The sequence below is a fragment of the Malurus melanocephalus genome, unplaced genomic scaffold (genome assembly GCF_030028575.1).
Source record: "Malurus melanocephalus ecotype Western Australia unplaced genomic scaffold, MMel_1.1 scaffold_74, whole genome shotgun sequence".
Classification (NCBI taxonomy): domain Eukaryota; kingdom Metazoa; phylum Chordata; class Aves; order Passeriformes; family Maluridae; genus Malurus; species Malurus melanocephalus.
This window is the reverse complement of record NW_026623306.1, coordinates 1,748,932-1,765,739: the sequence shown is the minus strand read 5'-3', so window position 1 is coordinate 1,765,739 and position 16,808 is coordinate 1,748,932. Positions and strand designations below refer to the sequence as shown.

General features: G+C 43.5%; 2 protein-coding genes across 2 annotated transcripts in view; one reads left to right on the top strand and one right to left on the bottom strand.

The window, feature by feature from the left end:
- Nucleotides 1-15,044, bottom strand: part of LOC130574028 (translation initiation factor IF-2-like) — a 29,027-nt gene extending 13,983 nt beyond the window's left edge. The window contains exon 1 of the mRNA XM_057366977.1: nt 14,807-15,044. The gene's annotated coding sequence lies outside the window, so the exon portion shown is untranslated. The remainder of the gene's footprint in view (nt 1-14,806) is intronic.
- Nucleotides 1-16,587, top strand: part of RNF11 (ring finger protein 11) — a 29,754-nt gene extending 13,167 nt beyond the window's left edge. Inside the window, exons 2-3 of the mRNA XM_057367058.1 lie at nt 14,807-14,976; nt 15,359-16,587. Coding sequence (XP_057223041.1) covers nt 14,807-14,976; nt 15,359-15,530 — 342 coding nt within the window. The 3' untranslated portion in view covers nt 15,531-16,587. The remainder of the gene's footprint in view (nt 1-14,806; nt 14,977-15,358) is intronic.
- Nucleotides 16,588-16,808: the final 221 nt, after the last annotated feature.

Below are 16,808 nucleotides of genomic sequence, written 5' to 3'. Positions count from 1 at the left end.
TTGGATTATTTCGCAGAATATGCTGGCCAGGATTCAGTTTGAATACAGTTAYGCATTTCAGCTGGACAGACCAGTAGCTAGTGCCCTTTCTGCCTTAAAAAGAGTTAAGTAGTACAGCAAACTAAAGTAAGATAAATACAGTTATAAATCCTAATTTAGGATTTAATCCAGAGTGGTTACCAGCACTAAAGTGCCTGTAGATTGACACAGACTGCAATAATCGCATGTACACTTGCTACTGATGACCTTCTGTTTTGCCTGCTATGGGCCAAATCCTGGTGGTGCAGCTGCCTGGTCCACTCAAGCAACACAAGTGGAACTTCCAGCTAGCATATGGTCRGCAGAATAAGCTTTATAAAGTTTATAAAGTCTTTTTGTTCATCTCTGCCTTCATTCCTGCCTCTCCCTGTAGACTGTGCTGCAGGAGAAAGGCTTTGGCCAAGAACATTTRTGCTCCACTGTAGGCTTTTTCCACCAGTATGCTATCAAAACCCTCCCTGAGATCAAACCAGAATTGCTGATGGAAAATTATTTTGTCCAAAAATTGCTCACATTTAAAGCTTTTGTTWTGTTAGTGTCTTATACTTCCAAGTGGGCATGACAGTGCTTGCAGACTTGGCTTCAACAGTGAGGCTTGGATTTAATGAGCATTATCTTGTGTATTTTATTTAAATTAGCTTTGAGTTTACCATGACAAACATTAATGATRGTTCTTACACTGCATCAGAGATTATGTTAATTTGGGTAACAACTGTTTTCAGTACAGTGTTGAAAATTGCATAGTAACAAGTGTATGAATTGGACTGTTTTCTGGTGCCTGGACAATGGGMTATGTGGATAATTTTGCATATACTCAGTGAAGTTATTTTCTTCAGACTGTAGATGATTTTGAAAGACTCTGGTCAAGCTTTGCCCTGTTACCTCTACAGGGAGCCTCTTTTGATCAACTGAGAACTAAGGCTYAAGAAGCTTATTTCACAATTCTAGATTATTTATGGCAAACTTGCACTGTTATTCTTCTACCAAATAGGTCTTTAGTTGTTTCTCTGATGTTTACACTCCTGATTTATTTAGAGATCCTATATCCCTTTCAGCCTTTGTTTTTCTGGGCTAAGGCTTCTATTTTTAATTTGTTTATTAGCAGATATGATATTCAAGCAACTTGATTTTCCTGAAAAACAAAATGTCTCATCTGTAGTCAGTGAAACCAAACAAAAACAACAGTAAAAAAAAAAGAGGTGGGGGGGTCTGTCTCAAGTGATGGAGGGAGTGTTGACTGACCACTCAGCATTTTGCAGTGAATTTGTTGTGGGGACTCATGATAGAAGTTACAGACTAGGCATACTCCAGATCTGCAGAACATGCAGCTCCAAGGGGTAAGCACCTTTCCATGTGCTGCTGGCTGTTATCCTGTCTCTCTGGGGTAAACCATTCCATAACATGCTGAAGATCTCACCAGGASTGCAGCACTACATGGAATGATACAAAAAAATTCCAACCAGGCCTGTAAGTTGTTTCAAGGTTAATTTCAGTATAAAGCTTCAGCAGAGCAAAGAAATTTTCTTTAACCTGATTTCTAGTCTGAAATAGCTCTGCAGGGTATTTGCTTATGATGTTCAGCAGACTTCATCTGATGAACACTCAACTCCTTTTTGCCAAAGTTCACGGAGAAGGCCATGCCCAGCCCTTTTCTGCCCCTGAGGAAGAACACACAGCTGCCCTTCTCCCAGAAGGATCAGTTTATTTCTGTTTCTACTGTGTGATTCAAAACAACAAATGAAAGAACAAAAAAATTGTTTGCTGCAGTAACTTCTACTCATGTCTTTATTGCACTGGAGATTCATCCATAAGAAAGGCAGTATCTCAAAGGTAGGAATTCATCTTGTTACCTTGCTTGTTTGGTTCAGCAAGGGAAGCACATTCCCTGACTTCATTTAACTGCAGCCTCTCTAAAGAGACAAAGTGATTTAGTCCTGTAGACTTGCAGGAGTGGCACTAAATGGCCGTAACTTCCCAAGTTACTCTGCTGCACCCACTGCCTCTCAGAGAGGTCTCCATTTGGGGATCAAAGGGTGAGCTAAAAAGTCTAGAAAGAKAACAAAAATATTTCTGTAGTCATTGAGTAATGATATTTCTGCTTATGAAGTTACAGTCTGAGCAAGAAGCTGCTTTTTCTCTCGGAGCTTATCTAGGTATTACAGTTATCTCTGTAGTTACACCCTAATGACTCCCAAGGTAACAAGACTAGATGTCTAGACTAAATGTCATAAATTAAATGTAAAGACCTCAAAGTTTTTCTTGATAGCTGTTTTGCTGGAGCTGTGTGTGGGTTTTTTTTACCTCCAAAAAAGCTCAGTGTTACTCCATTCTGGCATTTTGTCGTGACTGCAGTTTGTCTGTGTGTGTGTAAACTGACAAAACTTATTTTAGTGAGCGTGTAGGTTGCAGCAGGACATGGTTATTCCACCCTAAACATTAATGCAGGAGCATACAGTGAGTACAAGTGTTTCTTTATATTTTCATAAGCCRTGAGAAAGTTTTGGTAGCATAATGTTAGTGATATTGGGCTCTCAGTTCTGACTCATGGGGGCATCAGAAGTAGCACAAACCTCACCTGGACTGGTGCAGTTATACTTCGATGTAGTGGACCTGTGTCCTTGTATGTGTGTGTAAATGTTCTTGGTAAATTAGTGCTTTTACATTTGCACAGAAAAACTTTGTGTTTCCATGAGACTTTCTCAACTCCAGCTGTAAAAGTGCCTCCTGTGCAATCGCTGTGTTTAGTGCTCAGGGTTTCTGGGGTTCCTCACACAACATGAAGCATGGGTCACTATGGATGAGCTGAGGCTGGAAATTGGAGGCTGGAAATCTCCAGGCTTTGCAGCTGYTCTCATGCGGGTGTGTCAGGGTGAAATGGGGCTTTGTCTTCCAACCAGTCAGTCCATATTCRGAAAAATGACCTCTCTGTTTTCATGTCCCTCCTCTCAAACAGTTTTCTGTTCTGAGATTTTGTGGCAGCCTGAGCCATAATTCAGGCAAGTGCTTAAGTAGGTGCTCAAGTGCCATGTCCCTGGTAGTGTTGGAAATCCTTACTWAGTGTGCTACTGGGGCAGTAGTGGGATCAGTTGTAGTTCTTACTGATCCATGCGGAATGCAGGATGAATCCGTTGTGGAAACTTCATGTTTCCCTTCAGAAAGCCAGTTTTAATGTAAACAAAGCCATGTCTTCCATGACAGTGGGTGTGAGCAGGGGAATGACCTGACTAAACTGAGCTTTTTCTTCATCCCATTGGGGCTGGACAAGATGAAATGGAGCTCCAGAGGCTGGGTTGGGCTCTGTGCTCCCCATCTTCCCCCTCACCCTTGAAAAACCTTGGATCTGCTTCAGTTCCCCCTTCAAACCACCTACTCTGTGAAAGCACCTGTGCTCAAACGGGCACCGGTATTTTTGGTATGAAACCACTACAGGCAAGATCCAAAGATGAGTATAAAAAAACCCCACTACACCATAGATTGAAAAGACTGAYTAGCCAGGTGTTTGCATATACAGTTAGTGGTGGATGTTGTACTTTATTCATCTGTGAAGCTGAATGTTTGCAATTTTTCCTGCTTGCACCAGCAGCTGGCTGTGTGTTTCATACAGAGCAGTGAAATGAACTCGTGTTGTCTGATGGCACATTAAAAAGATGACCAGGTGCTCATTGAACTGCCTCTGTCCGTTTAAAACTTTAAAATAGTAGGAAAAAACCCTATTCTGGAAATATTTCTCTTGTATAACCGACTCCTGAGAGAGCTATTTATGATTTCTCTACCTGTTCTTGGCACAGRCCTTTTTTCTGTTAGAAGAGGTTTGACAGTTGCATGAGATCACACTTGGATTTGTGCCCTGCGAGCTGAAAACGCAGAGTCACTGCTTGCGAGGACAAGACTTAGCTGGAAAAAAATAGAARCATTGCCCTTGTGTTCACTGCTAATACTGCATTGAGAAGTGGAGCTCCATCAAGCTTTAGTGTGCCTTGATATTCATGCAGTCATTACTTGCTTATAAATAAAGAACTGCTTAAAAAAAAAAACCCAGCAAACCAAGAGATTTAGAAATACTCATTTAATGCCTGGGACATTCCTTGAAGATTAATAAATGACTGGCTGAGATGAGCYGATAGCCTGACTCGGTGCCTCTAGCTATTTACAGCTGCTGCTCATTAACTCAGAGATGAAATAATTAATGTTATTATCAAATGCAGATAGATCATGTTTTTTGTGTGTGCTCATTCTCCCTGAAGTGGGAGATGGCAGCGAGTGGGAGAAGTGTCAGTGTCCGCATGATAGATCAGCCTGGGCTGAGCCAAAACCTCTTGTGCACAGCCCAGCTGTTGAAGGTGCTGCTGGCACCCCCGAGCCAAACCCCAGCTCCAGCCTCAAAATGTGGATGGAATCACAGAAAACCCCAGTCTGTTTGCCAGGATCTGGTGGAAAGGAGGAGCTGTTGGCTGGGTGGAGGTTGGGAATACCCTCACCGAGCCCTCTCACCAGTGGCAGTGGCGCACAGAGACTCAGGCTGGGTTTGAGGTGCCCCACTGCATGGCAGGTGAGGCTTCATCTGTCTGTGGCTTTCCAGGAGGCTGATGCAGAAACGTGCTTTAAAAAAGCTGTGGTCATGCTGTTGCCAGATGCAGTGTTGGTGTATCCTTGGACTGGCCTCGGGAAGCCTCCTGGCTGCCTGTGCATCTTCCCTGGCTGTGCTGAAGCTTCCTCACACCCCTGGATCTCAGGGGTATCTGCTCTGCTTTAGAAATTCAGATGCTAGTAAGAAAACAAAAACGCCTGTGGAGGTGAGTGTTCCATCAAACTGCCGAGGTGTGGCAGCTTTCTGCTTGAGCAAGCGTTTGTAATTGAGGATGGCCTTGTTAAAAAGGCAATTAAAATATTTCAAATCGAGTACAAAGTTATGATCCAGTGAAATATAGCACAGATTCTTGTGTTTTTGAACAAGCCCTGCTATGAGGGGCTGCCTCGCTGACAGTCTCACAGCCGGTGCTCCACACCAGCAGGCTCTGCTGCAGGTTTTCCTGCTCTGTGGTTACACAGGCCCAGCTCTTCCCCAGCCCCATCTGCTTTTTGAAGCTCTTCTGCAACAGCATGTGACTGCTGCCCCTTTTCTCCCCTAAGTCACTTATTCTTACAAGAGCAATCTGTTTTCTCTCCTTTCCTTATGCTGTGGCAGAGCTTTGCGCTGTGAGAATCGCGCTCTCCTGATTCTGTTTGCTATGAGGCCTGATGGAAAATTCTTCCATCAGGTGTGGCAGAGCTTTGCGTTGTGTGAGARTCCTGTGCTGCAGAGGCCCTGTTTGCTGCCAGTCCTGATGGAAAAATATTTATCAGGTTTGTGCTTGGCTTCCCTTCGTGGGGAGAGCCCATTGCTGGCCCACCTTCCCAGGCTCTGGCACAGCTTGGCCTCGCCAGCTGGGCCTGGTAAGGGGAAGGTCCCTGTCCAGGTTTGCAGAAACCATCTCCTATGTTGCCTCTTTTGTGTGTTTTGGTGAGGTAACAGACTRTATMTCYCCAGAAAATGAACAATTGTGTCCTCTTTCAGACCTTTTTTTGGTGGTTTCTTATAACCGGGTGGCTACAAAAAAGCAGTTTGTGTCGTCGTCTGGGGTAGTACACGAGGGGCAGATGATCTGAGGGAGCTGCTGCTGCTGCTGCTGTGCCTGTTTGTTTTCCTTACCTGTGTTACCTCTTGTCTGAAGCTGAATTGACACCTTGCAGAAGACCTTGCATAAGGGTGATGTTCTCAGTCTAGCTGGGGCCGTTGTGTCTATATGTTGTGTCTTCCTGTTTTAGGAACCTGATATAGGAGGACCTAGGCTCCTGGATAGGATGCTTTTGGATGTCTATGGAAAGGAGCTTTAGGCAAGACTGTTAAATTGCATTCTGGAGAGTCTCTTTGCCCAAAGAGGGTTCTTGTCATGTGTTGAACAGTAACGCTCAGCCTAGAGATGAGATCATTCGTCACTTGATTTCTCTGATCCTTTGATATCCTACTCACTCTTTTTCTAAAATACTTTCCTAGTTCTGAATAATACTTCTCTGCTATGTCTTATGGTCTCATTAGTTCAATCTAGCACACTTAAATACACACATATACATGTCTATATACTCACTGAAGTACAGCCTGTATTTATACCTCAGCAGTGCTCCCCTGATGGATTGACTGCTCGTGCCTTCAGCTTATGTGCATTTTCATGTTTACTCCCTGGCTTGGCCCCTTGTCTCCACTCTGTCCTCTTGGCTAATTAGAGCAGATTTCTGTAATTTTGCTACCTTGTTCCTGAGGTACTCAGAAGGGCTGTTTTGTTCTTAGAATTGCCATCGAGCTGACCTAATTCTTGCCAGAAAATACATTTTACTACTCTTGCCATTTTTTAGGTATTTGGAATGAGGTTTTCACGATTGGCTTGAGTCCCAACAGGGGCACTCYTCCCATTTTCCTCTTGCGTGCCTGTTCCCAACTTTTCCAGCAGCTGTGGAGATCGCRCTGTCGATGGCAGTGGCTTGTTTGTTTTCCATGAGGGGAAGAGTCAGTCGGAGCAGTGTCCTTGGAGCCATTGCAAGGGAAGTGGCAGGACCCACAGTGCTGAGGCAGTGCTGTTTTAGAGCAGCTGGAGTCAGCTGTGCCCTAATCCCTAAATTCCCTGAAATGGCACCATAAGCAGGGGCTGTGTGTGCTTGCTCAGCTTCGAGTCTGTGGGTTCTGCAGCAGTTCAGGGCACTGCTGTTTGCTCTTGGTGCCTTACACTGCCCACCTGTAGTCCCTGATATCCCTGTATTCCTCTCCTTGGAATGCCTATGTGGTGATCCATCCCCAGCCCTTCCTGCAGAGGATTTGCAGGCACTCGCCAGAGTGATGCAACTCTTAGGGAGCTTTGGGATGGGAGCTTTGGCCAGGCCCATGTCTTAGCAGCAAGAGCACGTGGGAGCTTTTTGTGTGCTATACCCAGAGGTGAATCAGAGCTCGGCGTGGTTTGGGGTGTGCACCRGGATGGTGTCCGGGACAGAATCACCTGTCTGACATCAGGGAGTGGGACAGGGTGTGAGCAAAGCCCGTGTGAGAGTCATGGCTGCCTGCAGACTCTGTGTGCTCCCCACCATGATCAATACCACCATTTTCTAGCTGTTACCCCTTCAATTTTTACTGTAAACAAGTTGCACTGACTGACATTTACCCTTTCCAGAAAGCAAACATGTGTCTAAGGGAAGTGTGAATGATTCCCCGATGTCTGTGTGGATTGTTTGTGTTCTGTCAGCTTTTCCATCTGAGCTTCCCCCATCTCTTGTGCAGCCTCCAAAAAACATGTTAACTTCATTCCTTTGTCTGGGGTGTTTTTTTTATATTTTTGCTTCTTGCTCCCCAGCACTTCCACAGTAGTAAGTGGGCGGCACACAGTAGGTTCTCTCTACCTTTCAGCAGAGGAGGCAGTCTGAGATATTTGTTTCCAGCCTTCTCCACCTCAGAACCGTTTTAYTTCCCCCAAAACTTCAGGTTTTTAWTTGCTGTTAAATCTACTTCTCAGTTTTCTACCCGTCTCACTTGTACTGTAAGTGCTGTGTTTAATGTAGCCATGGCACTGTGATAACTGTCTGCTCTTGTCAGGCCAGAGGAGGGGATTCTGCAAAGAACCACTTGGCATAAATGGGAGAGAACATGTACCAATAACACAGGTGTGGAGCTGCTYATGGGGTGAGATGATCCACATTCACGTGGTGTTCTTCCCCCACCAGCTGCAGAATTGATTGCTGGCCCCTTCTTCTTGATTTTTTCCCTACCCAGCTGCTTTGGTTTGTAATCCCTGGGGTGTACCAGTCTCAGGAGGCTGCATTTTGTGCCTGAGTGTCCTTAATTTAATGTTTAGGTGCAGCTGTTCTTTCCTGGCTTTCCTCACTGCAGCAGCCTGACAGAAAAGCATGAATTTTTATAAATTGTTTATGAATCTTTTCCTTCTCAATATAAAAAAAAAAAAAAGCCTAGTAAAATAAACATGCTAGAAGCTGTAATAAGAGGGCTTTGTTATCTCCCAGAACTTGTGGCCTGATGCTGTAAGTTGAGCTGTCAGTGAGGGATGGAATCAATTCTCTGGTGAGCAATTTAGTGGTCTGGGACATGTTGGTGTATAAGTTACCGACTCGCCTGAAAAAATTCACACTCTGATGTTTGATGGGATCTCTGGAGAAAGCAACAAGGACACCTAAAACTGACACAAAGCTGGTGATCAAGAAGTCAGCAAGTGGAATCATCAGTACCCAAGGTTGACGCYCTTGAGTCAGAGAAACCTGCTGTGCAGCCTGGAAATCCAAAAAGTGGCTGTGTCAGGAGATTGTGCTTCCAGGGATTAATTACTGCTTTTTAATTACTGCTTTTTCCCTACAACTCTTTCTTGCTAGTCTTTTGTATTTAGGTTTGCCTTRATGGTTAATCAAATTTCAGAGCAGGTGACTGCAGAGCTGCAGGTGATTTCCATCTGCCAGGTGAGGCTGGCTTTGCTCTGGCCAAGCTGCACAGGCACTGCCAACTGTTTGTCTTGGCAGTAGGTTGGTTGCCTTTTTGGGTTTGTGTGACAGCACAGGGATGAAACYTGAAAGTCCTTTTCTCACAGCCCTTGTCACTGTCTAGGAAAGCAGCAGGCAGGATACATCGACTTTGTACCTCCTCTCTCTCTGCCCCGGCCCTATTTTTGGTAGCAAAGCTGAGCTCAGGGGACAGATGATATTTTAAGAGTCAGCAGCCCGGAGTCACTTTCTTTCATGGTTGCTACTCTTTTCCAACTCTTCAAGATACATTTATTTSCCAGTAATTTTGGTGGAACAGTTGTGGAGAATGCACAGGACAATTTCACACTGTTTTGGTTACAGTGTGAATGAGGCTGTGCCATCTCTGCACAACCACTATGGCTTTCACCAAGAAAACACCTCTCTCTGGGGTGTGATCCATGACTCAAAAGGGTGTTGCTTCTTAACTGGAGTCAACAGCTGGAGAAACACAGCACAGATCCTGCAGGTTCCTCTCCTGTGGCACAGATGGGTTCGTCACTCCATTGTTACATTAATTACTGACCATATTTACAGTGCCCCATTCTTACAGTGCCAGAATTCTTAGTAATCTTAGGAGCACTATGGTGGGAAGTGTGTGCACGTGTATCTGGTCTGTCTGTTCCACGTGTCCCCTCCAAAAGCRAGAGGGCAGAGGAGGGGATTTTTCTTTGAAAATAACTTCTTAGCTTTAAGTGCTCAGCTGTTGCAGTTATTCATACTGAGTGACTACCTGGAAGCAGAAGTATAAAAAAATTGGGTAGCAATTTCATTACATGATGTTTTATAGCAACTGCTATTTGCCTTTATAAATTAACTGTTCTTTTCTGTATGGCAGAAAAAGGCTTTTATAGTTGGCAGGCTGCTCGTAATATTCTAAGGATTATTAAAGTAAGCTGTAGTTGTCGTATAATACACATTATAACAGTGYGTGGTTTTACATTAATGTGTCTTGGGGGAGGATATTATTTCGGAATCTGTATTCACATATGGATGGAACTGGCGTTTTTTCACCCTGATCAGAATGACATTCACAGAAAAGGTCCCTGGACCGTCATCCCAGCAAGTTCCTTATGATTAATAAAGTGGTGAGTAGAGAAAATTTCRTCAGATTCAGCAGGAATTTTAAAAAACTCAAAGAGCACAATTTTTCTTCTCACCTCCTGACTTTACATTTCTAAACAGAGGTTGTTCAYATTTAGGTGAGTTATTTGGGCTCCCTGCTGTCCTTAGAGGTGAGAAAGGTGAGGAGCAGTAAGGCTGAGCTGTGTCGAGGGGTGATGAGTGCTGCAGTGGTGGGGGCTGGTGTGTGTGAACTGGGCMGCTGCCTTCAGACACCCTGTGCCAGGCAGAACGTTGGCAAGTTGAAGGGATTTCAGAACAGAGCTGTGGGAATGGCTGGGGAAATGCAAATGGACCTGTTATATTTGCATTAATTAATTAGGCAGCAACCACAAGGAGCATAAGCGTTACAGCTACTGGTGTTTAAAAAGTGTAAAAAAGACGTAGGATAAAYATAGTTAGGGAGGTGTTTGTCTCCTGTGTCAGACTGAATTAACAGATACACTGTTGATCTGGTGATAAAATGCAAATTAATATCCCRGGGTGAGACACACAGAGAGCACTGGATTAGGTGAGGAGGAAAATTTAGAGATGGAAACTGGGCAAAGCAATCAGTAGTGGAAAGCGGATGGCTGTAGATAGGGTCTCTGGAACAGCAGTGAGACTTTAATCTCTGGAACTATTTGATGTTATGAATTWTTCCTCTCACCTTTGACCATCCTGAAAGGATGATTTGGTCATGTTGGTGCAATTACAAAAACAACAAACAAACAAAAGCCCTGATAACATACTGCTATGTGGCATAGAGGGATCTTAAAATAATCTTTATCCAGGGATTAAGAGTTTCTGATCTACCACTGACCTGTTTTTAGGGTATTACAAATTCATGGTACTTGCAAAAACAAGACAAAAAGGCTGTAAAACAAGAGAAAAGCAGATTTGCAGCAGCATAAGTAAGCAAAGTAAGTTACATTGATGAGGAAACTTCAAACTAAAAATCATGCTTAATGAAACCTCTTTTTTCTAGTGAAGAACTCAAACTGTGCTTTGGGTGTAGAAAGTGTCTGGGACTTTTGGGCCATGTGTGAAAATGTTTATTTTCATTAGGAGTGAGAAATGCAGACCTCCAGATGCCCTCTATGATTTTTTTTTTCCTCAAAGGAGGAGGAGCTGGGGTGAGATGGAGACACAAACCCTGCTGTAGTCCTTGAGTCTGAATTTATACTGCTGTTTTTTAAGGGCTGAATAAACATTGAGAGTGAAGGATTTCTGTGCACAGAAGGCCAAGGAAACTTGTGCTGATACCGTTGGCTTTGTGAACAAAGAGAAAGTTGTGTGTCTCCRGGATTATGGCCATCTGAGGTGTTTCATCATTACTAAACCCTTATGGGGAAAAAATAATACACTAAGGCAAATTAAGTGCCAGAAAGTGATTTTTATTTAATTGCCTGACAGTAATATGTGGGTTTGATTGTTTGTTTTGGCCTTTTTTAGGGATTTTTGCACRTAGTAATGGAGTTAGCATGAAATTTCATCTTAGTTGGAAGTGCCTTACATCTTTATCAAATGATAAATAACACCGACTTTGGCTTTAAGTTCAGTATTTTGTAATTTTGTCTGTAGAAACATTTTCCATGGTCGATAAGAGAAATGTGAGACACCAGAGCAATAAATTCATGTTCATCTTTGGAGTGAAATAATAATTACTTGGGTAATACAATCTTTTTAATGTACACACTGGTCGGGGCCCCTGACTACAAATGTGAGCTGTGAGTCGTTASCTTGAACACCCACCCTGGAGCAGCAGCACCCTGGGCAGTGAAAGCAGCCTTTATAAACTGTGAAGGATTTGCAAAAAAAGGTGATAAACCCACACGGGCAGGGCTGTGCTSTGTCCTTACAGACGGCTTGGAATTATTGTTGGATGAGTTTAACTCCCAAAAAAGCTCCAGGGATTGGGCAGTGGAGAAGCCCAGGGCTGCAGCTGCCACGTGGCTTTGAGCAGGGCCAGCTGGGTGTGTGCCCAAGGGGCTGCCAGGGGGAAGAGCCCAGCTCTGACTTTGCAGTCAGAGAAATCTGGGCTCTCAGATTCTTATGAATAAATAGCTTTAAATAGTTTTAGAATCATACAGGTRTGAACACACCTTTACTTTTACTTGCTGGAGGGGAGAGGGCTGGTTTGAAAGGGTCAGTGTCAAAGTGCCCTATAATGTGACCCTGCAACGTGTGTGGCTGTGTTCTTCCATTTMCCCATGTACATTCGTGTCCAGGGCTCAGCTGGGGCAGGCTTTTAATAGCAGTCAGGAGGGGAGATCAAAGTGCTACCAGGCAGCGTGTTCAGTGCCAGGGTATCGAGTGGGCTCTGTGGTTTATTTACAGGAATTTGTTACGCATTTTTCACAACCCCACACCGACCCCAGCTCTCGGCATTCACKAGTGTGAGGACACCGTGGTGAAAGACACCACCATTTTCACCCAGTTACTGCTGTGACAAGAGGTTCTTGTCTCCAATGTGAAATTGTAGAAGCCCCCAGCTGGCGACTATAAATTCCTGCATTAATGGGCTGTGTCAGACAGTCGGGGGGTGGCTGTGCCGAGGGAACCTGAGCCGGGATGCCAAMGGGAGGAGTTTCCATGCAGCGCTGCAGTCGGGAAAGCATTTCCCTGTTTGGCAGAAGTGGGGTCCCTCGGACCGCTCTGCTGGGAAGGTGCACCCAGGGGAGAGGGCACTGCAAAGGTGGGTTCCCCAGGTACAGGGTGCCTCGGTGATCACTCACAAGTGCCTGAAAAGACTAGAACAAGAGAATGTTTCATTGTTGTCTGGCCTGTCACAGTTAAAAGTTGTGTTAATTTCCTGTCCAAAACTTAACCAAAGCAGTTGTTGGTCGGGCAGTGTGTGACTGTTGTCACTTCAGAGTTGTGCAGCTGTGACTGTTCTAACTTACAGCATATTCTTACTTAACTCTGGTTTCCTTTTGCCGTATCATTTTGCTGAGATGATCAGTTTGTTGCTCTTCTACTACAGATACTCACTGTCAGTTATCATTACTCMTTTCAGGTATTTTGAGGGTTTGTTGGATCTTTTGTCCTCCTCCTGTTCTTGCCTTTCATTGAATTTTTGCATTATCACTTGCAGGCATGGCTTAGGCCAGGGGAGCTGCATTAAGTACAGTTCTCTCCTCTCCTCCTGCCCAGGCTGGCACCAGCCTGTGCTGTGCCTGTGGTTGGTTGTACTGTTCCTCTTTTTTTCCAAGATGTGAAGGAGGGTACATCTCTCCGGTGCTGAGTGTTCACTGTGTCTGTGTAACAAGTGAAGGAGGCAGCAGTAATGTCTTCTGCTATTGCTTTAATAATCTGTTCAAAGAAGTGCAGCACAGCCCTGGAAAAAAAAAATTACTGGTAGTTTGTGATGTTAAGTTCTTCAAATATAAATACAGGACCAGGCTCTGCTTTAAGTGTTCAGTGCAGAGGGTCTGCAGCATTTGTGAGGGGAAATGCTTTATTTTGCTGGCACCGAAGGCRGCAGTCACTTTCTGAATCCTGTCATATCTGACAGGCCATCCCTGTGTTCAGCTGGTGATTTTCTCTATCCAAATGACGATTAGAGAATACTTTAGATAATTTAAAACACCAAAAGGCAGCTGATCCAAGAGAATTCTGTGATTCTGTGAAATACGGTTCAAAGCAGTCAGGAAATTAATCACTTGGAGAACCCTGGCGTTCTGTCTTTTGAACCTTCTCATAATTCCTCAGAGTTCTGCCAAGGAATCAGAGGGGAAAATCCTAATGTAGCTAAATTAAGAGATGACTGTGAATTTTACCCCACAGCTGAATTGCCAGTGGCAGGCATGGTGTTCAATGAAGAATTGCCAGGCAGACTTGGATCTGTAATTAGAATTTCTCACCAGCAAGGACTTCTGCTGCTGGGTGGCACCAGCAAGAGGCTGCACACCCCTGGGACAGCTTTCTCCTGGCCTTGCAGGGGTCCTGGCTGGCTGGCACTTGCTGTGCTTCCCGGCAGTGAAAGGAGAAGGGCTTTGTTGGGTTTTACATAGGCAGTGTTAAACGTGGGAGGTGACCTGTGCTGCCTCAGCTGTGCACACCTGCACCAGTGTCCTCTGAAACAGCAAATCTGGCATTTGCCAAACAGATGATTCGGTGCATTGTGTGTCTGATGCAGCAGCTTTATTTTCAGGCATATCTGTAAGCTGAATTTTTTTTCTGCTGTTTAAGAAGAGCCATTAAAATGGGCCTSTTGCAAGAAATTTCTTATTAACAGCAGATTTATGGCCACTGGCCAATGCTATCCTTATAGTGTATCCTGTTCAAAATTGGTATTTATGGACCAAAAAATGCTTTAAAAGTAAATTAAATACCATGTTAGTGTAAATGGTAGTGAAAATATCTGATCTAAAGTTCATTGATATTCAAAAGAAGCTTCTGAGACTGTGGTAGAGGACGGACTGCATAATAGCTATATGTTGCCTATATTTTTTTTGAAAATATATACCTCAGACATACCCATAGTTGAATCCAGCTTGGGAGAACTTGTAAAGTCATATTTGTGTATGAGAGAAAACATAAAACTTGGGTTACTTACTTAAGCTGTTATTTGTATTGTCCAGGTTATTTTTTTTAACACAAGCGAATTAAATCTACAGTTCTAGATTTAAGCTTGTGTCACATAAATTTTAGTTATTACAGAATGAACAAAACCTTCCTCTCTAAAAATCTTGAGAGTAGGCAGAGTCTTCATCTTTCCAAAGAATTCTTAAATGTAACAAAAAAAATAGAGCATCTACTTTCATTTGCAGCTGCTGGGGGCTGTCCCTCAGCCCTGCCATTGCTCAGTTCTGTGCTTTAGCAGTTCACCAGGTGCCTGTAAGGTTTATTTGCCTGCTGGCACCTGGAGCTTCTTGTCCATGTGTCTCCTGTGTGAGCAATTCCTGGAGATCAAAAGCTTTTGCAGAGAACAACCAMGAAAAGCTCCCTGCTCAAATACTGCCCTCAGTTCTTATTCTAAATATAATTATAGCCCCAAAATTGCAAAGTAGGAGTGGGAGTTCATACAAATATTTGTAGGACTGTGAATCGTACTGTGCTGTGGAAGGCTAGGAGAGCTCTGTGGTGGTTTTTAATGGCAATATTTTGATTTTAGGAGCAGGTGCCTGTTCCTGTGTATCACCCCACGCCGAGCCAGACTCGCCTGGCCACGCAGCTGACGGAAGAGGAGCAGATCCGGATAGCGCAGAGGATCGGCCTCATCCAGCACCTTCCCAAAGGAGTCTATGACCCCGGCAGAGACGGCTCCGAGAAGAAGATCCGAGAGTAAGTCACAGAAATTGGGAGGGATGTGGCCTTTGCCTTCGTTTGTGATGCTGCCCTGGGAAACCCCATCTTGTCATCCTGGGGTTGCCTTGCTTTCAGGGGCTGTAATTTAATGTCGTTTTTTAAAACAAAGAAAAGCCCTGCAGAAGGCTGATGTGGTGAGTGGCATCCCTGCCCATGGCAGGAGGTTGGAACTCCATGGGCTCTGAGGTCCCTTCCAACCCAAACCACTCCATGAATCTGAGGCTGAGGCTCTTATCTTACACAAGGATAATCCTCTCTGTATCTACAAATATGAAAAGCATCCAGAGGCAGATATTACATTTTTCATTTCCAGTTCGGTAACAGCAGCTTAAATATTTTGTTTTCTTCTCCCCCCCAGATGTGTMATTTGTATGATGGACTTTGTTTATGGGGACCCTATCCGATTTCTGCCGTGCATGCACATTTACCACCTGGACTGTATAGATGACTGGTTGATGAGATCCTTTACCTGTCCATCCTGCATGGAGCCAGTGGATGCAGCACTGCTTTCATCATATGAGACTAACTGAGCCAGGGTTTCTCTACTGAACCTTCAAGGAGACCATCCACTTCAATGGGTTTGATCCTTTTGTCATTCAGCCCAAAGAGCCAGGAATTAGGAATTAAGATCATGCACAAAGTATACATTTCCTAATAAATAAATAAATAAAAAAATATTCCTGAATGGCTGCAAATATTGGAAAACATAGTATTTTAGAGACTATAGAAAAGTAGGTTGTTATTTTTAATGTAAAGCCTTGACCCACCATTGTCTTTTAATGTTTGTTCTTACACCCATATATAGGAATTGTGTAAAGTGTTACAGCAACTGTAAATGTTTAAACTGCGTGTATCCAATTTTATTAGCAGCAAGATAAGAGTATTTTTTTCCTAAATAAAGTAACCAGTTTTGTTCTGATTCTTTTCACAAGTCCTGGCATTTGGGTCAAGGCTTTATTGAAATCTACATTTTATAACACTGGCACAAAGAAATAGTTTTAAGCTTGTTTGCACAGTTCTTTTTCTTTTTTTTTTCTTTTTTTTTCCATTGGAGATGGAATTCATTGCCTTAGGTCTTTTTAATAGTGTATTGTTATTGTTGGGCTGGCTCTATGCTTGAAAACCAGTTTATTTATAACCTGTTAAAAGTGCTATATTTTGTTTGCAGTTAGGAATATGCAGACTTCAAAGTGATCTCCTAGCTTGTAAGCAAACTGAGATGCATTATCCCTTTTCTACAAGKGATGCAGATTATGAAGATATGAAACAAGTCCTGCAGTGAAACTGTGGTTTCATGGGTTTTTTTTATAACTTCYTTCGGTTTTGGTGAAATAACAATCCTTAAACTTTAATATGTGACCTTTAACTCGATCAGATTAAAAGTGGGCCAGATGAACAATAAATAGTTAAGCTGCCATAACTGAAAAAAAAATAAATTTGGAACTAATGTAGTGTTAGCATTGATCACTTATTCTACTTTTTTCTCCCTAAAAATGGTTGTCTTGGATGATAGTAAATGGATACTGCATCTCTCGTTCTTGTAGTTCTTAGGTTATCAGAAGTTAAGAATAAACATACTGTATCTCAGTCTCCTGTATTACATGTATCTGTTGAGCCCTGCTGGCTGACACATCAGTCCACCAAACAGGAATGAACTCAGAAAGGAGAAAAATAGACTTTGTTCTGCACATAAATGCAAAGTTTGTATAAACACAGTGTCAGGGTAACAGTGGAGGGGGCAAACAGTCCTGCYATAGCCAGAATGACACAACTCCCTGATTTCTGTAGCCAACAGTATGTGCTTGTTA